Below are 26,846 nucleotides of genomic sequence, written 5' to 3' on the forward strand. Positions count from 1 at the left end.
GACCCAGGAGTAAAACAGCTGGTGAAGGAGATCATGCATCCACTGGTGCAATGTCCTTGCAGAATCTATTCTTTTGTAGTTGCAAAAGAACTGTTTCAGAATCAAATGTCTTCCAGGCACCAAAGAATTATCCGAGTTAACAGTAGCTGGAATCCCAGGGATCGCAGCTGCTGGGGGATGAGTCACGGTACTGATGCTGTTCTAGTAGTGAGCAGTGTAACCAAGATGTCTGCAAAAGTGCCGCTCTGCACATACCACACAGCCAGCACACAAAGTCAGGCCCAGTCCCAGTATCAGTCCCAAACCAGCCTCCCTACTCACTCTATACACTCCCTTCTGGCACTCTCCTATGTCCCCAGCTCCAACCTCTGTCTCCATTCTTGCTTTTCTAGGTCTCCTCCTGTCTGGGCTGGTCCCCTGGGTATATATTCTTCTCTGGACTCCCATCTCTACCTTCCTATTCCTGGGCTGATCTGATATCTTGAGCAGACTCCCCAGGTCAGGCCTCCCTTTGGATTCTTGCTGACCTCATACCTACTCACATGACATAATCTAAAACAAATTCATAGATTGTTATATTTCATTTTGTCTGTTCCTTCTCCTCACTCACCAAATTAGGTTTAAAGACCATCAGTTAAAAGCAGTTACTGATCTTAAATAGCAAAGCCATCCTCTTAGAGACAGCAGAATCACTTATATGAATTTTTATGGTCATTTGCAAACCTCTTAGATTAATAGAACTGGAGAATGCCCCCATTCTTCCCACACACACCTTACAGCACACCCATGGAAAATAATGATTTTTCATGCTCAGTCTCTCTGGCACCAATGATTTAAATTCAGACATGGTTATGGTAAATATTTTTATTAGTAGTTCTATCAGAAAAAATTATATTTACAGACAATTTCTGAATCAATTTTATAATAGCAAGAGATGATCATTTCTTCCAGAAAAACAAATCTTCAAGGTTAGAATAAAAAACAAGAAAATAATGGATTTCACCTTATAATTTACCTTTATCAAGCCATCCAGAACATAATTCCTTTATATGAACATTACTTTACTATCATATAACAAGTTATTAACAGAAAACACACAAGTCAGAAATCTTATATCCTTAATCTTCAAGTCAATCATTAACTTTTCCTAGATTTTTGAAGACATGAAAATAAAAATAATTTCAAATAACAGCACTCAAACACCATATATGTTTTTAGGAGGAGCAACATCCTATTTTCCAGGTTTTACCTAAAAAACTTCACTAGCATTTTTGAATTTTATCAATCTTTGGGGAGGGGGGTAATTTGCCTTTTTGGGCCTAGACACAGTACAATATTAAAATATATTAATGATCTCTACTGAGAATGTGACATAAATGGGTTTCTAACTCTTTCGGGCCATGAGTGGAAACACAGCCGAGCGTGCCTCGTCCTCTCTGAGCAGGGCAGTTTCACACAATCACTTTTTCTCTGAGGCCAAAGTCTGTGGTTTGATCTTCCTAACAGCTTCCAAGACAGAAACTGGGTTTACTTTGTCTCCAAATTCTTTCTCTCGGTGCTCAAGGAGAATGCCCTAAAAGGAAACAAGAGGAACATCAGTCGCCATTTGGAGTTACTTGTTCACAAGATAGACATGAAGCATCAGCTATCCGTCAAGTTCTGTCCTTTGACAGCAGAGAACAGAGGTCCGAATCCACCTGACTGCCCTGGAGGAGTTTAGTCTTCCGGGCAAGCTACACCAAAGCATTTGGACTGTATAAGCAGCACCTTCAGAGCAGGAAGTCATGAGTGATTAAATACAAGAGTCTGGAAACCACCACGATGATAAAGCACAGGAGGTAACTAGGATGGCTATAGGTAGAGGTGCAGGTAAAAGAACATTCCAGGCAAAGAGAACGGAATGAGCTTACACAGAAAAGCCTGAAGGTAAGGAAGTGGGGCTCAGATGTCAGACTTTGGCAGACACTGAATGACTATCTGAAAAGGGAGAACGTTTCTGGTTTTCCTAAGAAACAGGAGGCCACTCACTTCTAATACTATGAAGCAAAATGCATTAGAACACAGGGTCCCAGAAAGTACCCTAAAGTGGCAAAAAAAAAGATAAAAAATGTGTCTGAGATCAGCATCAAGGAATCCTTGTGAGAGTTCATTGATTCATGGCATCTGGGAACTCAAATTTAAAAAGAAACATTTGCAAATATGTTCATTGTACCTTTATTTATAAAGACCTTCAAAAAATACTAAGAATATATTAATGAAATGAGGGAAATGTTCATAATCTGTTAAATGAAAAAGAGCATTTAGTTTAATAAGATCGCATTTTCTAAAAAAGAAGAAAAAGAAAGCCATCTTAGCTCATCTCTGTTCTAACAGTCTGCGTGGTCAAGTTTATAGACTGGCTCTCCTCATTTTCAAATGATCTATAGTGCAAACACATTACTTCTTCAAAGGAATTATGCTTTGAAGATTATTATTTCAAAGGACCTTCCTGCTGAGTGGCTCCTGGCACAGTGGGACTGCAAAAACTGCTCCCAAGAAACTCAGAGGTAAGTCCTGAAGTTCAGCCAGTCCAGTCAACCTTCCACTGGGAAGGAAAAAGGCTGGGAGTTCCTGAGAGCACCAACAAAGCCAAACAACACACCCAGCAACCAGGAGTGAGCCAGCTAGGTTTGGGGAGTCCATGAGCACCAGGTGAGTCATTGCGAGGCAAGAGAAGGCTGGCAGGTGAACCAAGCCCTGCCCTGGAGCCAAGGGAAGCAGAAATGGGGAAAAAGGGAGGGAGAAGGAATCCCCGGGTGCCAGAGCCTGAAGGGGCTGAGAATCCTTGGAGGTGTAGCCTGCCCAAGTGCAAGGGATATTTAGGAATCACCCCCAGAAAAAGGATAGGGTCTCTGGAGCTGGAGAGCTGAGTTTCTGAGTTTCATTACCACTGGACCACTTTCTACCTGAGCATTTTTGGTTCAGTTATTTCACAATTGTAGGCTGGTTTTCTTACATGTAGATGGGAATAAAAATACCTAACATTACAGATTATGTATGAGGTCATATATACCAGCAGCTGGACCAAGGCAGGTGCTGGTGGTCACTATCACAAAGATACCTGATATATTTACCCAAAAATTAGCAAATAGGTTCATGTTAAATCAGACAATTCACTCTACATTCTAACACAGGCAAGCGATAGCAGACACCAAAGTACAAAAGGAAGAAATTAGAAAGTGTGAAATTAAAGAAGTCCTATGCCTAAGCTCCTATTTCTCCCAAATTGTCACTGTTAGTAGTGAGATTTACCAACACAGACCAAACCTGTCTTTTTACAGATGAGGCCAAGTATTAATTTCATGCCCAAGGTTGACAGAGATAGGCCTAGAATCAAGCCACTACTAGTCTCTAGGTCCTCCCGCCAGGCCCATGAGCCTACACTAATTTTACCCCATCCTTGCTGTGTCCTGCGGTCCCTGCTGGCACCACCTTTTGGTGGGAAGGGGTATAGTTACCACAGCTTGAGGCTGCCACAGTCCAACCTGATCATCCACCCACTACCTCCTGGGCCAGAGCTCTCTCCATACCTTCCCTTAGGGTCCCCTGTGCTGTTTCTGGACCCTTGTAGTGAGGACCCCAACAGCTGCTTTGCAGAGGAGTCTGGCACTTCTGCTGGGCAGCCCTGACACCATCTCCCCACGTCTCCTTGCCACTTCCCCTCATTAGGTCTGTTTTGATTCTTCAATTTTCACTTTTTCTTTTTGCCCACTCTCCCCCGATCCCTTTTCATTTTTCTCTACTGTTCATCCTTGACAGCCTGGGAACACCACAGGGAGTAAATTCATGACAGAATAAAAATGTTTTTGTTTGTGCACAGAAAAACAACTTGCCATCAGAAAAGCTGGGTTCAGGCCTAGCATCGCCAGTGTATTCCTTGGTGTAGTCACTTATCTATCCCTCTGTCCCAAGTTACGTACCTGCAAAACACTGACTGGCACTCCTTCGTGAGCAGATTCATGTCTTAAGAGCAGATGCGTGGTATATGGTAATTTTCCCTCCCTTTCTCACCATGTTCCCTGGATTTCTGGAAGGAGGGCTGGGAACCTCTAGGATTGGAAGTCATCCCCCCAACCACAGCAGGATCTCACGCTTACAGAGACCTAAAAGTGAACACTAGGAATTTACCTGCTTTCCTGATCCCACCACAAAAACTCCGCCAAGGATGAAACCTTCCCCTTCCAGGTTTCCGGAGAAGCCTCCACTCCGTGCCCGGAAGAAATTAGACCAGACACCCAGACGGACAAATCCCATAAACATCATCTTCCGCCTCTGAGGACCGTAGAATTGTTTCTGTAGGAGTGAGAAAGACAGATCTCATAAGAGTAGCCTGTATGCCTGCCTTCCTCAAGGAGGAAAGGCTCTCCAAGTGGGCATTCATTCTCTGACAAAAACCCAATGCCTGCTGGTTTGTGTCCTCACCCCCCACCTAACACACATGCAGCTCCATCCAGGAAGACTCTCAACTGCCCAAGGAAACAGAGAACCCTGCCGAGTCCAGCTTCTGACCTCAAGGGAGGTCCAACCTAGGGAAACAGATTTGCACTGTTTGTGACTTGAACTTCTTGCTAGAGCTTACAGAGTTCCTGTGCCTGACAGCATGAAGGCCTATGGCTAAGCACAACCCCACATCTGTGTCGACAGACTCGCGGCACACGCACCTTTTCATCCAGGAAGATTTCTCCTTTGAAATAAGGCTGGAAATCCTTCACTTCGGACTTGATCTGCTCCTTCACCACTGCATAGAGGGGGACACCCAGCTCGTCCAACTTGGGCTTCAGGGAGGACAGGTCTGCAGCCTCCTGCAGAAGACAGGGAAATGCAGGGACACAAACTCCTGGGGCTCTGCAGCCAACCAGTACCCTCTTCCCTACAGGCCCGAGGCATGGTTGGCCCTGAATGCCCAAGGACAAAGGCAACAAAATGCCAGAAACAAGCCCCGTGTAGCCAGCAAAGGACTGTCCCAGTTAGTGCTCAGTCCGGGCTTGTTTTCTCCATGGAGAGAAGGAGAGGCGAGGCTCCTGTTACGTGTGTCCTAACCATGACTGGGGAACATGCAGAAACTAAGAGACTGCACCCAAACACCCCCACTACTGTCTCCTACTCATCTTCTAGCTCCTCCCCTGCAGGAGACTGAACTAGCACATATTCTACACTCTAGATAGGGATCCCTGTTCTAAAAGTTCTCCCTGGCTAGTCCAGTCTAGAGTCAAACTTTGGATCTCTGCTTTGTCACTTTTTCTATGAGTCTACCATTTTTCTCTTGAGCTCCCAAGTACATCTCATAGTTAAAAACCATGCCCTCCATTTCTTGTACCCCTCAGTGCCTGGCACACAGCTAGCACGTAGAAAGTACTAGATTCTAGGTAGAAAGATGTGAAGGTGGATGATGGGGAGGACAGAATGTACTGAGCTCATCAGAACAGGCAGACTTGATTCTCAGGAACTGAGTGCTGGATGAATAAACCAAGTTGCATGTGTCATGGTAAAACTCCAATATCAAGAACAAATTCCTTTTTCAATTTTGGTATCAAAATTAAAGAAATAGGAGGAAATTTTTTCAAATGCTGTCCATTTATCACTAATATAAATGGTGCTGTATAGTGGCAACAACCTATAATTTTTCATTTATTTTCCAGAACAAGCTAACAAAAAAGGATCACTGATCAAGCAGAATTCATTACAATGCATTTATCAAAAGGATCAGGGAGTGGCAGGCTTTGCCTAGAGCAAAGAGGCCTGCAGGTGACTCAGTCAGAGACCACCTGTGTGTGTGAGATCAAAGGTTTTACTCACTTTTCCTGGGCTATTGACTCTGGGTGTGTGACTGCACAAGCCCTGAAGTAGAAACTGAGTGACATACCTCCGCCCTGGGCCATTCAAAATAACTCTGACTGCCAACACCACCCCAACACCACCCATTCAGAAACACAAGTTTCCACAAAATGCTCTGCCAGGGTATAGACCAAAGCAACAAGAAAGCAAGTCATTGTCAGAGGTACCGTCGTGGAACCCTTTGGGTTCCTGGCCCTGCCAGGACACAACAGGCCTCCACGTAAGTATCTGCCGGCATACATGTACCAAAGGTCCAGAGTTACTTCAATTCTACAGCAGGCAGAATAACACCCTCAAAAATGTCCTCATCCTAATCCTACAAACCTATGAATATGTTCTGTTACATGGCAAGGGGGAATTAAGGCAACAGATGAAATTTAGGTTGCTAATCAGCTCATTTTAAAGATTATTCTGGACTGGGTGGCTGCAATGTACAATCACAGGGTGCTTAAATGTAGAAGAGGAAAGCAGAGGAGTCAGTATTGAAGTGGTTCAAAGTGAGGAAAACTTGAACCGGGCTGGCTTTAAAAACCAAGGAAAGAGCCATGAAGACCCTTGAAGCTGGAAAAAACAAGAAATTATCTATCCCTTAAAGCCTCCAGAGGGAATCAGTGCTGCCAACACCTTGACTTTAGCTCAATGAGACATGTTTCAGAACTCTGACCTCTAGAACTATAATAAAGATGTTTTTTCTGAAGTCACTGAGGTTGTGATAATTTTTTATAGTAGCAACAGGCAATACAGCACTGTGACTTTGCCACAACTCTGGACCTCAGTTTATCTTCTGTAAAATAACCTTTATTTTACAGGGATATGATGAGGAATCAATGAGATAAGCAGGCATGAATGTGTTCTGAATGTAAGGTACAGCTGCGTCACTGCATATTAGTAGATTCTATGCCAGCCTAACTACACATCAAGGGAGAGATCTGCAAGGCTGAAAGATAATGCTTCAGGTCAGAGTGGACAACCAAAGAAACGAGGATGACAACCTGGACAGGACCAGGGCCACTACTTGAGAGCTGGAGACTGGTCATTCCTGACTTTGCCCAATGCTAGGCAGTCATCTCAGAATCTGGGGCTTCTGTCACCAACTCACTGTGTAACTATGGACAGGCCAGTGAACCATCCTTGGTTTGCCTATCTGTAAAGTGACAAGGCTGGGCCCTGCTTTCCCTTGGCAAGCTTCCTCACTTTCTAAACAGACAATAATAGCTTCCCTTTGAGGGGCCAAACTGGAGACCACCCAACTTTCATCAAACACTCATGCCAGTGACACACCCATACTATCAGCATGATGAAATCCCACCAGGCCACAGATCCAATGCTAACAGCACATAGCAAAGCAACAGAACCACAACATTTACATGTATGGCTCTCAGCTGTCTACCTGGGACCCTAAGTAGGTTCCCCAGGAAGAGGTAGATAGGCAGGTTCATTCTCAAATGAGACCTTGTGAATCCCCATACTGCAGCTATACTCCACGAAGGACTGACCATGCCCATGTCAGTGAACAACCCAGACATCAATTTCAATAAGCAAATCCCTGCACTGAATATCAGGACTGTGGAACTGGATCTAATCCCTGCCCTTAATTAAATGGGAAGATATTCCAGGACACAAATAGTAGAACAAGAGTGAAATGGCTTCAGGATACTAAAGGAAAGTCAAATGTGCTGCTAACTCAGGATATGATGAGCAGTTAAATGAACAGAAATGGAGAATATGTCAAAAAGAAATACCTAGAGCAAATAGTGGAATGGGTCAATGTTGATCAAAGACTAAAGTGAGGCAAAAGGTCCCTGGTCCTGGCCGGAAATGCACTGGCATCAGTTACAAGGATCCTTTCTCCAAACAGACCTTCAAATGCACTAACCTCTCGACAGAGGAAACAGCCTGGTCTCCGCACAGCCATGATCACAGCTCCATTCTTTTCCCAGAGTTCCCTTGCTTTGAAAGTCCTTGGTTCTGGGGAGAAGAAAAGGGATTTCGGTTATCATCTCTGCCCAGCCCTGCCCCTCCCAGCCTCACCCAGGCCATCCTCGCCCAGCCCGACTGCTAATCAGCTCATTAAGGCCACCAGGCCTAGCAGAGGACCTGGAAAGGCATTTCACATGTGGGAAAAGCAAACAGGATACACAGACAGGAAATATTCATCCTTCTGAGGAAAATTAATATAGCATAAGGGCCCAACTATATACCCAAAATCACTCTCCTCCATATAAATTTATTAGCAAACTTGAACATCTCAAAAAGAAACATTTCTGGAGAAACAACAAATTACTTTGTTGGATATTGTAACAATCCTTTAGGGCAGATAAATGGTCAAAAACTGAAAGAGATCATGTGCTTTGCCAAAGAAAACCCCAACTCTTAAAAAAGTATTCAAAGGGGGCCTCCCTGGTGGCACATGGGGTTGAATCTCAGCTCCATGAAGCTATCACCAGCCACTGCGGCCTGAGTTCGATCCTTGGTCAGGGAGCTGACCCACATGGCGCAGCAGACCTTTCCTGTCTCGCCCGCTGCTCCCCTCAGCAATGTATTCCAGTAGATCTGCCTGTTCTGCTCCCCACTCTGTCTCTGGTGAATCCTCTCACCACCACCCTACCCCTGGGCCTCTGGCCCACACCCCAGCTCTTGTATACATAAATAAAATAAACCTTTAAAAAAAAGTATTCAAAGGATTACGTCAATAAAAGTTGAAATTTTTTTCCACCTAAATATATTAACTGCAGTATTATGAATAGGAGGGAGGTAGAATGTCCACCAAGGAAATGCTTCAGGGTAGGACAGTCACGCACTCCAGCCGGGCTCCTTGGTCACACTGAGTCTATCTAGAGGTGTGATCTTGGGTATGCCGCGTCTCCTCCTAAACCTGTTTCCTGATTTGTAAATGCACATGTCTAGCAACTCCACTTTGGGCTGCAGGAAGTATGAAAAGATATAAAATGTGTTTGTGTTATACCAGCTTCTGGTAACACAGAGTTGGTGAGGGTTCAATATGTAGGAACACTTACTGTTCTAGCATTTCTCAGATGAACCCATGTACTTAGGGGGTGTTATGTGAAAAAGGAAGGGCCTACAATCAAATGAGACTGGGAAACTTTGGGTTGAACAAAGCTAAACAGCTCTCTCTCTGCAGGGGAAATTTTAGTCCCTTTTAAGGTATGTGACTTATGTCATAAATTAAACAGTCTCAGTTCCTGCCTTCTCTTGATAACCTTCCTCACTTTCTAAGTAGATGATGGTCTCCTTTTTTGAGAGGCCAATCTGGAGAGCACCCAGTCAGTGAGCCCCAACTATCATCAAACTCCCTTGCAAATGGCACCCACACTATCAGCATAATTGGAATCCCACCAGGTTACAGATCAAATACCAAGAGCAGACAGCAAGAACTATCACATTCACATGTGTGGCTCTTAGTGGTTAACCAGGGAATCCAAATGAGGTCCCCCAAAAGAGGTCAACAAAAAAGGTCCATTTGAAAAGTGTGACCTTGTGTAGCCCCAGGTGCTAAAGCTGCACTGTAGGTAATAGCTGACCACGGCTGCTCCAGGAGCAATCCAGACACCTATTTCATAAGCAAATCCCTGAATTCAGGAACATGGAATTGGATATAGCGTTTCTCAAAATTTTTTGACTTACGGGTTCTTTTTTTGTGACGATTCAAGAGCCTGAAATTCCTCAGAACACATAGGTATGCTTTTACTACATATTAGGGAACAAGTATCATCATAGACAACAACAGAAAGTGAAAACTACTTTTGATAGGAAGAAGCTAAAATGCAAAATATCACATTCACCAAGATCACAACTATATAAAATATGTACACATCAAAAAGAATATGCAAAAAAAGAAAAAGTTTATGATGTTAGGATAATGAAATTATCAGTAATTGAAAGTGTTAGGAAATTTTTCCTAATGTTGTTTACATTAGCTTTTTAATTTAAAAAAAAAGGGAGAGAGGGAGAAAGCTATTTTAGGAAGAAAAAAAAAAAAAAGTAAGCCTGCATCCCAGTCTCTTGGAAAAGTACTGAGGCCAGAGGGGTCACTGCTTACCCTTCTCCAGTGTTTTCAGGTCTATATCCTCCAGATACTCCAGGGTTGCTTCCTGGGACTTGGACAGAAATACGTCGGTGTTGGCCAGGAGCAGTGCCAACGCAGCAGCCCCCAGGGCCCCCGCACCAATGGACCACATCCCCAAGGTGAAGAAATTTGGATCCTGGAGAAAAGACATTTCTGGAGATCGGGAGGAAGAAGACGACGTTACTGTTCCCACAAGATAGCTGGGATCTGATGTCCCATGCAAGGCTCTGGGCTGCCACCCAGGAGGCCAGAGGCAAAAGAGGGGAGCAGAGGTATCAGAGATGGCACTGGATGAGGGTCACTAAGCATCCACGGACACAAGAACTTGCAGACACAACAAACATCTGGTTTCTGTCCCAAGAAGGTCACCAGTAAGTCAGGAGTGATGACAGAGAAATGACAGCCTCTCAGACACTTCTCTGACTGTTGTTTTTCCCATGCCCAAAGCCTCAGCTCTGTGGTGCACTTCCATTCTGTGTGCTTTGGGAGCCAACTACTTCCGCAGCCCCTCCTTGGTAGTGCCTGCTTTTCCTTCAGAGGATAGTGTCTCTGTTATCTCCCTGGGTAGGAGGCAGTTTTCTCTTCTGTGGTCAGAGGGTACACAGACCACCAGTCACACTCTTCTGTTACCCCCTCTTTCTGTTTGGTTTGTGAATCCCTCGGAAACAGAGACTATGTCCTATTCGTCCAGTCCCCAGCCAGTACCCCACCAGGCTTCACCCATGCTGAGCAGGCAATTGCAGCACACTTTTCCAAACTGAGAATAGTTTTATTTTTTACATATTATACAAATACAGCAGGCACATGTTAAAACAAAACAAGTAAAAGGCAATACATGAAACTACAGCCAATAAGAAAGCAAATATCCTAAACATCTAACACCTTTTAAATAGTATCATTTAATAGATGGCCATTATGAATCAGGGTCTAACCTGTCATGTTTTCCCCTGTGAAAAGAACTACAGAGAAGTCTGTGGAATGAGTGGGAGACTGAGAGAACAGGTATCACATCAAGAAGAGCATGGTGCTGGGGTGTCTGCTTCAGAGGGACTGGGCAAAAGATGTCTGCATCAGGGCCTCCCCAGTGGCGCAGTGGTTGAGCGCTGGGCTGCGAAGCTGTCCACAGCCTCTGCAGTGCTGGTTCGATCCCCACCTGCTGGCGAGGGTCCCACGTGGTGTGCAGACCTCTCCTGCCGCACCCGCTGCTCCCCTCAGCAATGTACTTCGTCTGCCTGTTCTGCTCCCTGCTCTGGCTCTGGTGAATTCTCTCTCACCCTCCGCGCTTCTGACTGTGCCCAGTGCTTGTATAAATAAATAAATAAATCTTTAAAAAAAAGGAAAAAAAGATGTCTGCATCAGGTAGCAGATCCTACAGCGAATCCAGCCAGGTTCCTAGCTCAGGTTTAAGTGCTCATTAAGGATTAAGGATTCCTCTAGTAGGGAAGCCTTGTGCTTCTGGGTGGGCACTCCTGAAAGCTGCCCACCCATGTAATAGCAGCAGGTGCCCCCATACAGCCTGCCTTCTGACAACATTTACAACACCTTTCTTTCCATTTAGTTTTCTAGTCATGCTAAGATCTGACTTTCCTGGGGGACCTTCCCCCCTAAACAATAGCATGATTCCATATGCTGAGATCCCAGAGTAACATCTAATATATATAACATGTATATAACATGTATATAACATCTAAACTCATCCTACCGAGCCACAGACTCACCTCTCCTCTGCAGGACTTGGCTGGGAGAGGATTTCTCCAAAGGATTAAGCAAATCTGCTTGTCGCTACCAAGGAAAGGGGGCTGTGAGGAATTCCCTGCCATGAGGAAAGGGTGGTAGTGACCTGGAGGTCATGACCTCAGGAAGAGAAGGGTAGACCAAGCTAGTGTTTAGGTCAGCATGGGAAGCTGATTTAAGAAATAAAAGAAATAAAAGGCAACTCTTCCAGGGAGTAGGGGTAGAGGGTAACAAGGAACAAATGAAAACAGCATTTAAGGAAGTGGAATCTGGCATGTGTGACCTAGGGAAGAGGAAAAATGGCAGGCTGGTGTATGTGTTGGGAGAGAGGTGGTACTGCCATGGTATCTGATGGTGGGGGCACAAACTGGAAGTTTCTTTTAATCCCACTACTCAAAGGTGGCTTGATGGGCTGGCAGATTTGGCATCGCATAGAAATGCAGAATCTCAAGCTTTACCTCAGAAATAAGAGGTCATAAACTATAATTTAGTTAGTCAATCACATGAGCATTATATTTGAGAAGCACTGTCCGAGAGCAAAGAATTCAGGCTCTTATGCTTGGCTGGCCAATAAACTATAGAATAAAGTACCGCCATAGGGACAGGTTGCATTGGAGGGCCGGGCCCTCCTCAAGGCCCAACTTCAGTTCCCGCAGGTCACTGTGTTCCCTTAGATCATTGTGTGGAGGCAGCGATGGTGAAAATGAGTCAAAGATGTGAGCATTCTCCATGCCTGTGCCTGAAATGTCCTACCTCATTCCTCCTGTTCAAGACTCAGACACCTCTTTGCAGTCTTCCTGGATGTTCTGCCTACTCCCATTCCCACACCTCAGAGATGTTTATTCACCCCCATATGACACTGCACCCAAACTGCACCCATGTGCCCTCTGATTTGGACCTATTTGCCAGCTTCTCACCTTTGACTCTGTCCCTCATTTTGTCTCTGAATCCCCCAAGTCCAGCATAGAGTCGACTGGTACACGGTGAGCTCTCCATCAATGTGCACTGAACTGAATTCAATACAATGATGAAGATGACTATGGAGGACCAAAGTTCTTAAGGCAAGCAGGAAAGATGCTTTCACAGGCCAGCTTCCAATTCTTTTACTTGGAAAAGTTACACATTAATAGATTACAGTTCACTGAAATAATGGGAAAACAAGAGTTTTCGCCTGCCATAAAAAGAGGTTGCCCCAGAGCCTGGAACAATCTCTGCACCTCTACACACTTTCAAAACCTCCCTGGCCGTCTGACATGTGCGGCTGATTCAGGAGCACATGGTGTGATGTGTGAACACAGGCTGGATAATATCTCTGTGTCAGTACTCAAAGGCCAGCTGACATCTATCCTTCAATTCCTGGGACCCATCAGTGAATTTCAGGAAATCAGGGACCCACACAGTGCAACTCCGCACCTTTCAAACTCACCACTGCTGTTCTTAGAGACAAACAGATTCCATTGCCCCCCTGCTTGCTCATAAGTACAAGGGAGTCGGACTCAACTAGATTCAACATTTATTTCCAAATATCTATTCAACACCAACCCATTCACCAAATGGCAATGGGGGAGGGGGACATAAAATTAAACGATACATAAACCTTAAGGAGATACTGGCCTAGTACACAGAAAACAGAAACTGAAGTGGAAAGGAATGGTAAGGTATAAACATGGGACTATGACTACACCAAATAAGACCCGGGTACATCTGGTCTGAGCAATCACAGAAGCACCCAGGAGGAAGAGGTTTGGAGCCAGCACAGGGTCCAGAGAGCCAGGTTGGAAGAATAAGATTAGGTCTAAGCTGAACACGCCTGGGAAGCAGCAGGCTGGCTGGGGGTGATCCAGTGCTGAAGGCACTCTGAAAACTCAAACTTACCTGTTAAAGGTTCCTGCCTCTCTAATTCAAGTTCAAGAACTAGAGTATACCATTTGGGTTTCAAAACCCCTAGGAGTATTGTTTACCCACACCACCCTACCTCTGGCTGCAATCCAGAAAGTACGGCTGAGAACCTCCCCTTTGGGGAGGGTGAAAGTGCTCCTCAGGTCCTGCAGCATTAAGATATGAGAGCATAGGCACACTAGAGGCGAGTCCGCTCTCTCCATGAACATCTTACTCCCAGTGGACAGCAGCTGATTCTTCTGCCAGTGGGAAGCAGTGAAAACTGATTCTGGAAACACCTGAAGGTCCAGCCCCTCAGCGAAGACCCCATAAGCTACCAAACAATTCATACCCTGGCATGTCTTAAGAGGGCGTACCATTGCAACTTCTGAATCCTGACTCACATCTACTCCCACCCACGAAAAAGGGGAGGGGGCAGAGGGAGCCTTAATATCAAAATGCATTTTCAGTGTCCCCCTCTGTGTTTACTTGGTGTCACTTGACACGTATGGCCTGACTTTATTCACTCAACAGTCTTATGAAGCAGAGATAATCCTGTTTTCTGGCTGACAACAATGAAGTTCAGAAATTTCCTCATAGTACAGCTGGCAGCAGCACTATGACCTGGACCCAGATCACTAGGACTCCAACTTTTGCAGTCTCTGTCACAGCTTCCCTCCCCACATATTCATCTGTGGGTTTCAGGAGGCCAAGGGGTACATGATCCCCTTAGTCTTAAAGAGAATTTAGAAACATCAACTTGTTTTTTCAGTCATCACATACAGTCAGATTATGTTTACTTTAAAGGAAATGCACCATTGTGACAGATGCCCTTCTCTTTCCTCCCCTTTTTATCCCCCTTCTGTTAAGGAAAGGGTCAGTTTTTTAAAAAAATAATAGCAAAGCTGTGTACAGGGGAGTCAGTCCCCATCTGACACAGCTAGAGTATTCCACTCCCCACTGCGGGAATTATTTGATCCAGCCCTCTCCTAAGGAAGAAGGTGAAGCATAAGACCACAGACAACAGCTGTGGCAGCTCAGAGCGGCAGCTCTGGACTGGGACCTGCTTGGGGGTGGGGAGGAGACCCAGCCCGGATCCCTAATCCAAGCTGGGTTGATGCCTCCCCCAGCCACATTTCCCTCAACTCCAAAGTGAGGGAGTGGGACTAGAAAGCACAGAGGAAAGCAGCCCAGAGAGCGCATAATTCTACATAATTCTATTGAAACAGCTCACTTTAGAGTCTGCACTTCTTAGTTCCCCGTCATAGCCCTACCACCACCATCCCCTCGCCCCCGATCAATTCTACTTCCAGATTACTTCTTCCCTATAGGCCAAAGCTTCACAAGGCACCATTCCTCCCCCAAACTCAGCCCCTTATCCTCAACCTCGGCTGAGGTTCAAACCTAGAAACAAGGCACTCACCATCCACAGCGCCTACACCTCTGCTCTGCTGACAAAGAGGCTGAGCCAACCGTGAGCAGGCAGGAATCAGGCAGAGGGGCGGGCTGGAGGTGGGGCTTTGGAGTCTAGCCTATGGCCCTATGCTCGCTCGTAGGCAGACCAGGCCACCCAGAAACCCCCAGGCTCCTTCAGCTGCCAATAATCAATCTCCAGAACACATCAAAATGGAAAGCTGCCAAGCCCCCCTAGGCCTTCAAAAAAGTGGAACAAAGTTTGAGTCATCTGCAGTCATGCAGATTATAACATTTGTCAAGTGCCAAGAGACTCCCTTCTGCTATCCGGCACTGGCCAATGAAGCGAAACCCTTAGCGCAGTGCCTGTGTCACACCAACAGGAATCAAAGGAAGACGTCCTTTCTTCTGTGGCTGCTCCTGTGGCCAGCTCCCTTGCCTGGTTCTTCAACCCACACCCAGGAGGTGAGCTGGCACTAGTCAGACCCTTCACCTGCTATCTATTCTTTACTCCTTTTTGCCTTCTCTTCCTTGTCTTAAAGTTACTTAAGCGGCTCCTCTCAACCCACATTCCCTTCCTGGGTGACCTCACCTACTTCTGGAGCTCACCCACTACCTTGGTATTAACCTTCAGGGGGGTGGCGAGGGGAGATAGTGTGGGGTGGTGGGGAAGCAGGGGGAATGAATGTTATCTCTGTTGCATCATGTCCAAAACTGATATCCATCCACTAAAGTCAGTTTCTCTTCCAGTTTCCTAGTCTGTGCATGACAAGCATGTAGCAAACTGTTCAGAACAGAGTCACATTTTACTTTTCTTTGCCCTTCATTGCTCACATCTAATCAGTCAAGAAGTTCTGTCTGTCCTATCAAATGTGTTAACTACCCAGCCTCTTCCCAACCTCACTGCTGCCATCTATGCCCAGGCCCCTATCATTTTGTCCCTGCCCTACTTCAGTAACAAGTTCACAAAACTGAACTTGGCTTGGCTCCAGTCAGGGCCTCTGCAACTTATTCTCCAGGTGATTCTCACACACCCCAACTTGATCATATCCTTTCCTTGCTTTCAGACTCTTCATTAACAAAGAACTCCTCAGCATGGCCAAAAGGGCCCATCATGGCTTACTTCAGTCCACTGTTCTGGCCCCACACCCTGCTACTTCAGCACCCTTGCAGGACCACTCAATGTGCCAAGACTGTACGTTTTTTTTAGGCCTCTGCAATGCTGTTTATATTGTTCCCTTTAGCCAGAACGCTCTCCCTACCCATGCCAACTAGCTAGAGGTCCAGTACAAGGAACACTTCCTTCCAAAGCCTTCCCTGAAAGCTTCAACAATTGATTACTCCCTCACCTGATTATATAATGTACATACATGTGTGAACATGCATATACCTCTGCATAAGCAAATGGACCCAGTATATATATATAACTAGTACATACTAGTTATTTACATGTCTTTCTACACAACATACTGGAGCAATATGTGGGCAGGGGTCGCTGTCTTGTTCATTCCTGCAATTCCAGCACTTAACAACAAATCTTGGCAATTAGTAGGCATTAAAAAGCTAATGAATCTCTGATGTGAATTTAATCTTTAAGCACCACATAGAAGCAGACTTGGAAAATAAACTCCCAGTCACCAAATTTCAGCTCAATATGGATGGTAATTGTGGACAGGATTGACCTTACAGAAAACACTCAAGTCTGGGGCTTTGATGACCTTGAGTTGGGTCCTAAGACCACTGCTCTGTGGCAGGGTGAGCTCAGATAAGTTGACATTCAAGCTGGGCCTGGGATTCCTTGTGTGTACAAAGGAAGGAACTAGAAAATCTCTACAGCTGTCTGAATTCTGACATCCAGAGACTTGAAAAGTCCCATGTTATATAGCAACTTCAGGGAACTGACAGCCAGAAAGCCATGGGAGCACCTGCCACTACTACTCTTCTGCTGGGGGGAGGGGGTTACATGTTCTCTCTCCCTGCTTCCCCAGGCTGAATTCCTTTCTGTTCAGGAGTTGCCTCTGGGCAGGAACTGTTAGAGTGATAATAAAACAAAATATCAGTGCTGGGTGGGTTAACTCATGCCTGAAACAAGTAGAGACAGTAACATATTCCAAATTTGAAGGGTACACCTGCCCAGCCCAGTCCCACCCCAGGAATCCTCCCTCCTCTGAATGAGTTGACTTGAAATAGAAAAGAAGGGAGAAATGAGCACCCAGGGAGGCAATGAGCGCACCTGGGCCTTCTTGCCTTGGCCCTCAGTAAACAAGGGTACAAAGTGCTTCATCTTCCTTCTTTGTTGTCCTGTTCTCTTCTCTTTCTCTCAAAAGTCTAGTTCTGCCTGTGCATCACTGAGGAAATGAGAAAATTAAGGCCCAGAGGCACTACTAGTTTAAGATCACACAGGGGTGGAACTGGACAGTAGATTCCTGGGACTCAGGTCTAGGTCTTACAACTCCCAGTCCATGGCTATTTATCCTGCGTTGGACACAGCTGCAGAGGCTAGACTAGTGTATGTGGAGGGGGGCGGAAAGGATGGGGGTGGATGTCAGGGGTCAGGAATGGGTGGTCTAAACATCTGCAGTCTGTTCCCTGCCAAGAAGGCAGCTGAGAACAAAACTGCTCCTGAATAGAACTGGGGGAATCTGGTGGCTAGAGAGCTTGCCTTTCTCAAGTTTGATGCTTTGCTAGCAGCTTACAATCCACAGACAAATGTTTTCTTAAGGGTTATCAATGCCCATTCTCAGCTAGAAGCCATTCTGTATTTCTACTCCCTGAGTCACAAGGTTCTAAGAGGCTTGAAAATGCCAGTTTAGCCCAATGATACGGGCGCCCAGAGCCCTATGAGCAGTGTGGGATGCCCTCCCCTTTACCCTTGCCATCAAGTACTATGGGACTAGCCACTCACAATGAGCTCTTATCTACTTGCCTCAGTCTCCAAATCTCTGCTCTGCAGACTCTACAACACAGACTGTCTCTTCTGCAGCCCGATAACACCGCCTTCTGCACTACCAGCTCCAGAGACGGCAAAGGGCACTGCCCAATTGTAATCTCACTGTGCCAGAGGCCAGTGAGCTCAGAGGTGAGGCCGGTTCCTTCACAGTGCCTCTAGACAGTTCTTGCCACATAAACCTCAGAATAGGGAAACCTGGAGTTTCTCTGTGCCACATTTCATGAAGCGACAAATTACCTAGCTGGTAGGTAGGATGGTAGAACTTCCTTACTCTTGGGATATTGACAGGGCTGGGGGGGGGGTGGTAAGGGGGAAGTCCAAGAATTCTAGTCCCATCCAAACTTTTTTGAGCACCTTTTAAGTGACATGAGCTGATGAGACGTCCATCAGAAACAACTCTACATCTCAGACACAATGCATAAATCTCAAGCGAGTTACCTGCCTTTCTGAAGGAAGGAGATGTGGGAAAGACCAGACCAAGAGTAACTAAAATCTAATTCAAATTCCTAAAAATTGTAAAACCTGGACAAGGCACCGTTTTTCCATCAGTAAAATGAAAATTATTCCTGAATTATTTTCTAGAGTTGTAGAAATCAAAGGACAAAATGTATGGAATCTGTGTAAACTACCTTACAAAGAATGCTATAAATGTAAGATATACTTGTTTCTCAATTCTAGATTAACCAATGATAACCCCTAAAATGTTGATGGTACACAAAATGAAGGGTTCCTGATGACTGTATATGTTCCAAGGAGGCAGGGTGTACATTCTGGATCTCAATTCTCAGTCACTGGGGCTGGGTGGGGGCAGAATCAACCAAAACTATACAAGCTCGTTAATGTTTTTCAAAGTAAATCCTATGTGATCATTTTCTTTTTAACCATTGGTCAAGCTCAAAAGAAAATACAAGGGGACAAAAAAAAAAAAAACCCACGAAAATAAAGTTTAAGTAACTGTGTGGCAAAAACAAGCGTGGTATATATTATGGTAAAGGAAAACTGGCCCAGGGTCAGCTGGGCCTGCATCCTAGTCCACTTTCTGACTCCCCAGGTGTGCTGTCTCCCCAGAGTCCTAGTCAGAATGGACCTTACTCTTGCTCTCCATCTCCTTCACACACACCCCCACCCCCGCTCCTACAACCACCACGAGACTGTCAGGCTGGTGTCTCGTTCCTCTTTTTATCCCCACACTACAGCACACTTGGGCTCTTCCAAGTTTTGTCAGGAGTTTTATACCCTTTGATGGAAAGGAGGAAATAGGTGAATGTGAGATTCTGGAAAAAAAAACAGAAACCGGGGTCCCATAAAACACACGACCCTATAGGACCTCCCCAGTGGCGCAGCGGTTGAGCGCTGGGTTGCGAAGCCGCCCGCAGCCTCTGCAGCGCGGGCTCGATCCCTGGCCACCGGGCGAGGGTCCCGCATGGCGCGCAGACCTCTCCTGCCGCCCGCTGCTCCCCTCAGCAGTGTACTTCGGTCCTTCTGCCTGCTCTGCTCCCCGCTCTGGCTCTGGTGAATTCTCTCACCCTCCCGCGCTTCTGACTGTACCCAGTGCTTGTATAAATAAATAAATAAATCTAACCCCCCCCCCCCCCACACACACACGACCCTATACAAGCACAGGGGCTAGGACGGCCAGGTCCCGTGGCCTCTACCCCTCAACTCGAGCCATTGCGCCCACCATTCCCACTATGCCCCGGTAGCCCCTGGCCCGGCCCCGCGGGGCAGACTCGCCGCAGGGCAAAGTCCTTTTGTCAATTTTTTTGTCCCTACGATTCAGGCAGGTCAGTGCCATCAAGCCACCAGCCTCAAGCCTGGGGGAGGGGAAAAGGGGGTCATGCCTGGGTGGGTTCCGGCCCCCGGTGCTCTAACCCCAAAGGTGGGGTTTTCCCACTGACCGAGGAGCTCCGCGCTAGAGGAAGGGGCGCCGCCGGGGCTGGAGGGGGCGTCCTCCTTGAGGGAGGGTGCAGGCCTCGGGTCGGAACGAAAGGCGATCACGCCGGCTCCGGGCCTCATCAACACCCCGCACACCGCCACGCGGCCCGCCTTCCCGATCCTGCCTCAGTTTCCTCACCTGCCGTGGCGGATTCCGCCTTCGCGGACCTCACTTGCCTCGCAGAGCCCTAAGCGTACACGTACCGCTAGCGTTTCCCTCCCGCCCGCCTCCTCTCCCGGCGGACGCCGAGGGGTACAGCGGACTTGAGCCTCCCGGACCCCAAGGGTCCCAGGAGTGGACCCCGCGCCTGCGCAGGTGCGCGCCTGCGCCTCGCTGCGCGCCGCTGCGCCTCTCCCACGTGACCGAGACCCGCCCCTCTGGGAGGAGCTCCTCCCTCCACCCTCTCCGGGGATAAGCCCCGCCCACTGTGGGAGGAGCTCCTCCCTCCACCCTCTACGGGGATAAGCCCCGCCCACTGTGCCCACTGTGGGAGGAGCTCCTCCCTCCACCCTCTACGGGGATAAGCCCCGCCCACTGTGCCCACTGTGGGAGGAGCTCCTCCCTCCACCCTCCCCGGGGAAGCCCCGCCCTCTGTGGGAGGAGCTCCTTCTCGGTGCAGGTTTCCCTGCCGAGGCTGCACGACCCCCGGGGATCAAAGCCCCGAGCCAGTGCCAGTCTCCGGCCGCGCGCGCCTGAGCTTTCTTCCCACAGCTTAAGCTTCGTTCAGTCCTGAGAAAGCGGCGATCTTAAAACCGTGACGCATTCCTAGGGCCTCTACCGGTTGCAAAAGGAGACCCTGATTGTCCTAATGGCATCTGCAAGCACCTTTCATATCCGGCAGTCACCACCTTGCCGTTCTCCGTGAGGGCTTGAGCAATATTTCTCGTGGTGCTTTTTCACCCACCCACCCCACCATAGGGAAGGGGGATCTTTAGGACCGACACTTTCCAATGAGTGTGACTTTAAGCTTTAGGAGCAAACTCAGAATTGCCAACCTCTGGCCTCATTCCATATTCTCTTTCACCCCCAAATACTGGCCATTAGGCAGAGGGTGGTGAGCGACAGCTCACCTGGAGCACGCCCCCTCCCTCCCCTGCCCCGCGGCCCGCCCCCCCCCATGTGTCTTGACTGCGCAGATTCTGAATATCACTAGATTTGGCTTGACCCCTTAGTTCCGTTCCTCCCTCCGTTCACTCGGCAGTCCACACTGTTTAAGGAAAATGGGCGGATTGGGAGGACACCTTTTCAAAGACAGGAAGAACTGATTCACAATACAGAACTTCAAATATCGTGGGAACAACAGCTTGATCCATGTCAGGGTAGTGTGCAAAGAAGTGGCAAAGCACCGCGGACATCTGCCTGCACTGCCTCCACCTGGAACGCTGCTGGTATACAGTCCAAAGTCTTCCCTGACCATCCTGATACCCAAACTCCTGAACAACCACTTGGACTCCAGATTCCTTGTACACTATTGAGTATGTTCAAGAAGTCTCTCCCATAACCAGACTGAATTCCTTTGCTTTATGTGTGGGGGCTGGGAACCTGGTCCAGGGTCAGCACCAAGATCTACTTGCAAAGTGTTATGAGAGTGTGGGTCACGATTGGTGGTGACAGGGATCATTTTTGAGTGATTGTGCATGTATTTGATTTGAAGACCTGAGCATACTTGGTATAAATTGGTACAATGTTGGTGTAGTCTTAAGCAGAGAGTTTCCCCCCTGAGGACCTTTCTCACTCCTGCCTCATTCTCCTTTCCTGGTGAAAGGGAGGGGAAGACTTATTCTCTCCAAGCTGAAATAGGATATTTGGTGAACAGTAAGGAAGGTTGCAAGGAAGAAGAGCCACTTAGAACAAAACAGGAACCATTTCTTTTGGATATGGTTCTCCAGAGCTCAATGACAGACCTATTCAAGGGTCAGAATCCTGGGAGGCTCCCTGAGGTTTGCTGTGATAAAATTATTCACCAGATACAAAAGAAGTCATGAGTATATTTACACTCATGTAACATTCCAAAGATCTGGACTTCAAAAGCCAGGCTAGATCTGATAGCTAATTTACACACTGCTCACACTCCCAATTTGTCCAGAAGGTATAAGCTAAACTCATTAAAAAGCAATCTTCAGACAAGAAGACTAAATTATGGGCAGTAGGCACAGGAAAACTTACGTACAAAGCTCAAGATTACAAACAAAAACAAAAACACCTGTATGCCAAGTCTTAAAGAGAAAAGAATTCTAGTGTTGTAAAGGTCATAGAATAACCTAGATTTTGAATTTGAGGAAGTAGAAGTTAAGTTCAACTGGAATCTTTTTAACAACTTTGTTATCTTGACAGAAACTGGGAAACTTTTCTGTCCCTCAGAGGCAGGCAAAGAATACTGCAAGTAGGAGGCAGACGTGGGTAAAGACTTGTGACTCAGGATCACAGTCACCTCCACGTTGAGCTCGCTTTGTCTGTTCACTCAGCAGTGATCCAGGCCATCAGAATGACAAGATTTTTAAAGCTAATAGTCCTGCAGTGTGCCTGCACTCAGTAGGAACAGTTTGTGAAGGAGCTAGGATGGAAATGAAAATAAAGTAGAAATGAAAATAAAGTAAAAATGAATGCTTATCTTCGTTATCTCAGGACAAGATTCCCATTCTGTAGATGTGTGAATGTCAAAACAAGAGCTGAAATTGTTATGTGCCACAAAAATGGATGTGCACGGATCAGCTTCACATCGCTTCTTCCTTGCCAATATCCCTGAATTCCACTCTCATTTTTTAAAAGTCTGTAAAAATGCTTTACTTCCAGAGTGTGCCTCCCAGCAAGGGCTTTAAGATTCTCTTTCTGGAGCCCTTAATAGACGAATGGTTCACCAGTTGAATCAGTAACTGACTGAGGATAGGATAGTGGGATCATTCTGTTCCCAGATTGGGGGTGCTGCCTGAAAAATCCGCATATCATTTGCTGTATTCGTGAACATTTACTGAACCTTCATTCAGTATGGACACTTTGGGTTACAAGCAATAGAAAATCCAGCTCAAACTGCCTTAAGGAAATCCAGACATTCAATCATGTCATCAGTAAACCAGGTTCTTTGCTTTTCTCATATGCTGTCTGTGTGCTGTGTTGGCTTCATGTTAATGCTGGTGCCTCCTCTGTGTTCACAGGGCAGCTCCAGGTTCTAGCATGGGGAGGGAGCAGTCAGACCAAGCCTCGCTCTGATTGGCCAATCACATTGATCAGGGCACTGCTGTACGGTGATGGGACTAGTTCTGTTTTGTTTTCCATCTAATTCATCATTGTCTATATGCTTAGAAGAAAAAAAAGAAGTGAAAATAGCTTGTTAAAGTATTCCTAAGATATCTTCACATCTAAAACTTGACTTTTCTTTATTATATTTGGCCTCAGAGTCACTGATACCTGCATTTGTTGTACAATATTATCCTTGGACTATTAGGAACACGGGTGACGCAGCATTTCCGAGGACTTCACTGTTGCCTTTTGCTCAAAGTTAGCAGTTGCTTCAGCAACACCACACTGACAAACAGATATCTTGGAGCAGGCAGCACAATGCTGGATGCTGCTGAACAAGAAAGATCCTGGCCTTTTTATTTGATAGAATAATCATACCGCATCAGTTATGCGGGGTAGGAACACAAAGAGAAAAAGGTGGGTGAAACTAAAGAATGTTCTTTTGTCATCTAGGGCTTCCAAGTTACATGAGTCTGCTGACCAGATAATTCTTATCTGCTTGATGACCAAGTGTTGTAACTGAAACTATACCCCAGACCCCGGCCACAGTTCCAGTCTTATCAACAAGGCGTTCCACTGATCAGGTTTTGGGGTCCCTTGTCATACATCGGTCATCGGCCCCCCGGACATTCCCAGTCATACCTCGTGATGCATTCCCTTCCCAGGGTGATCAAGCTTTCTGCTCTTGGTTGATTTGAAAGGCACCTTGTAAGGTTTTGCTCCTGTGACTGATTGACCAGGCAGTTCTGACCTTGTATAGGAATGCAGAACTGCAGGTTACAAAAAAAAAATGGTGGCCGAACAGTCCGCTTAAATCTAGCAGACCCACAGTTAGCAAGAAATTTTGATAGATATTTGACATCTTAACGACAGTCCTTCAAAACACACAAAATGGTGACACCAGCTGCTCACTGCTTTGGGATTTCTTTATCTTCTTCAAGAGATTTGGCAAATTTCCCATGGCATTACAATCTTAGCAGCAAGACACAATAGATTGCGTGTGTGTGTATGTGTGCACTCGCATGTGTGGAGGAGGGGTGCTTCTCTCTTAGTACTATGAACTTTTTGATTGTTGCTTTGTAAGAAATAGGAAAATGAGGTCATTCTTCTGATGACAAAATTTCCTTTACTATTATCAAATTTATGTTCCATTGCTATTTCCATGAATTTCTGCATTCACAATGACCTTTTTATTTCAGTGCCTAGTCATAATGTAATCTTTTAGAAGGTTTTCACACAGCAATTAAACTCAACCCAGGGAGAATAAACAATGTGCATTTGTACTACATGCATTTAACTTTGTACTACATGCATTTAACTAATGCTGAATTCAGATTTTATAAGGACACACAAATATATGAGAATATTTTTCAAAATTACACAGAAGAATAACCAAATATCAAAATTACCATAGTCATTGTAATTCAAGTTAATATGACTGAAGCCAGATAGTAACAATGTGACTTAGAGTGGGGTGTTTAGCACACTCACCTCAGTTTCACCCCAGGAAATGCCACCCAAAACTTTGCCTGGCAAGTTCTCTTCTTCAGTGATTTAGCACACAACCCCTTCCCCCACCAAGGTACCAAATAAAATGGTGCCTGTGCCACCCAGGAGACAATGCCTAATTTCCATCCTGGGCCCTGGGTACTCAAGTGCACAGTGAAAGCTATGGATTCTCGCTGGTCAGATACTGTGGCACCAGGGAGGCCACAAATGGGACTGGGTCTGCCCAGAGGCTCTTGGCAGAAGTCCCTGGGGTACTGTGGCCTGTTCTGAAGTGTTCTTTATTAGAGGACTTCACAAGTCTCAACCTCACATGCCCTCTGTTATTTAATGGCTCTGTCCTTTCATTTTTTTCTTTATTGAGGTAACATTGGTTTACAACACTGTATATGATTTAGGGGAATAGCTTCACACTGTCTCAGATATGAAACCATCTCACCACACCATACCCACAACTAAAGCACTAATGTATTACCCTAGACCATGGAACCTCCTACCCCCTTTGTTCCTGCTCCTACCCTCCCTTTCCCTCTAGTAGCCTCAATCCTGCTTATAGATTTCAACACACTACACTATCTTTGAATATATACCGTTCCCCTAGCCTAGAGTTCTGGCTCTCAAACTCCTCCTCATCCTTCAATGCCCGGGTCAAATCTCATCTGTGTGATGCTTTTCCTCACAGTCTACCCAAATTACTTCCCCTCTTCTGGGCTCCATAGTTTGTTGCTATTTCTATTCCCATGCACCCCAGTCCTGTCTCCCCCACTGTACTAGGTTCTCCAGGGTAGAGATTGTGCTCATCATCTTCACACTCCCAGACAATGAGTTGGTGACTATTAATAAGAAGAATGGCATGACTCTTCCTATAGGAAACTTTCAATGGATCAGCCAAGTTTCACTATAGTTTTCTCTGAAGAGGATTCTGTGATTAGTGATTTAAGTAACTTCTGCACCCCAACCAGCAGGCACGCCTATACTAAACAATTAGTCATCTAAAAAACACCCACCACCCCATTGAGTCATTGTGCTGGAGGGGTAGTTTCCAATATTTAGGAATGTAAATATGGCAAGCCTGATCCTTGGCCTGCAAGCCTGATCTTTGACCAGACCTTTCAACAATCTACACAGGAGAGAAAAGTAAACCTTCCTTTCAAAGGAAAATGTATGAATTCTAAATGCTTTCCCCTCGGGGTAAGGTATACATGACTACATTTGAAGGATGACTTTCTACACACCTGGTGTGTAATCTCCCATTTTGTCCAACAAGTCAATACATGGCTCATCCTAAGATAAAATTTTACATTAATAGATGTGCATTATCTCTGCAGAGGCTCCCTAGATAATGTGACTGAAGTTCATGACAACACTACAGAATGCAGGATTCTCTCTGCAAGGCCCACATTTAGGACTGCCCTAACTCCTTCTGGTGGTGCAGCTTTAGGAGTTTGTCAAGTGTCAAAATCTTAGCTTTGAGTGTGTGAAATTCTTAAAATGAATATGTCCCTGGGCCATCTGAAGTGTTAATTCCAATATGTCTACTCTTTCAGAGTAGACATTTTTTTTCTTTTCAAAAAAAAAAAAAAACTAGTAATAAAACATACACCTGAACTCAGTGCCTCTTAGATGTGAGAATCCAGCAGTGTCTTGAAAAGACAGTTATACAACCATGTTCATAACAGCATTTTTCACAATAACCAAGAAGTGGAAGCAATCCAAATGTCCATCAATGGATAAATGGATAAACATATGCTGGAATACTATTCAGCCTTGAAAAGGAAGGAAATCCTATCTCGTGCTATAATATAGAAGGCACAGAGATTTTCCACTTCTCCATTTATTCAAGGTAATTTGACTCACAGTGGATACTTTTCGTGCTCCAGCAGTTCTGGTGAGTCTCCCCTCTTTCTCCATTGGGGAAAGGAGGAGCCCAGGGCCCCTGATACTCCCAAATAAAGCCAGGGCAGAGAGGAGAGGCCCTGGGAGACACCAAATTCTCATTAATCACACTCTTTTCTTCCTTCTACCCTTATCAGCCTCCTCGTTTACTCATTTTTACAGGGCACAACAGTACATCACTGTGAAAACCAGTGCCACCTTGGTCCTGACAATGATAGGCATCCGAAGAGTTGCTTGACCATGGCAGAGTGAGCACACCCAGCACGTGGGGAGACTTCCTGAATTCTGGATCTAGAGCTACACCCACAGCAGATGCTGTTGAATCTCAAATCAAC

General features: G+C 46.0%; 1 protein-coding gene across 3 annotated transcripts; it reads right to left on the reverse strand.

Moving 5' to 3' along the window:
* Positions 1 to 852: 852 nt before the first annotated feature.
* On the reverse strand, positions 853 to 20,188 carry PRXL2A (peroxiredoxin like 2A). 3 transcript variants are annotated; one of them, XM_037496064.2, is made up of 6 exons: positions 20,011 to 20,188; positions 9,935 to 10,097; positions 7,751 to 7,842; positions 4,701 to 4,841; positions 4,168 to 4,332; positions 853 to 1,573 (listed from the first exon to the last, which is right to left on the reverse strand). In XM_037496064.2, exons 2-6 carry the CDS (start codon positions 10,071 to 10,073, stop codon positions 1,460 to 1,462), a joined length of 651 nt encoding a protein of 216 aa, XP_037351961.1. In that variant the 5' UTR covers positions 10,074 to 10,097; positions 20,011 to 20,188; the 3' UTR covers positions 853 to 1,459. The 3 variants fall into 3 exon arrangements, with proteins under 3 accessions (XP_037351961.1, XP_037351959.1, XP_037351960.1); XM_037496062.2 differs by having other exon boundaries at positions 9,935 to 10,114; XM_037496063.2 differs by lacking the exon at positions 20,011 to 20,188 and adding an exon at positions 14,997 to 15,131.
* Positions 20,189 to 26,846: the final 6,658 nt, after the last annotated feature.

This window comes from Talpa occidentalis, unplaced genomic scaffold (genome assembly GCF_014898055.3).
Source record: "Talpa occidentalis isolate TD23 unplaced genomic scaffold, MPIMG_talOcc4v2.1 talOcc4.8, whole genome shotgun sequence".
NCBI lineage: Eukaryota > Metazoa > Chordata > Mammalia > Eulipotyphla > Talpidae > Talpa > Talpa occidentalis.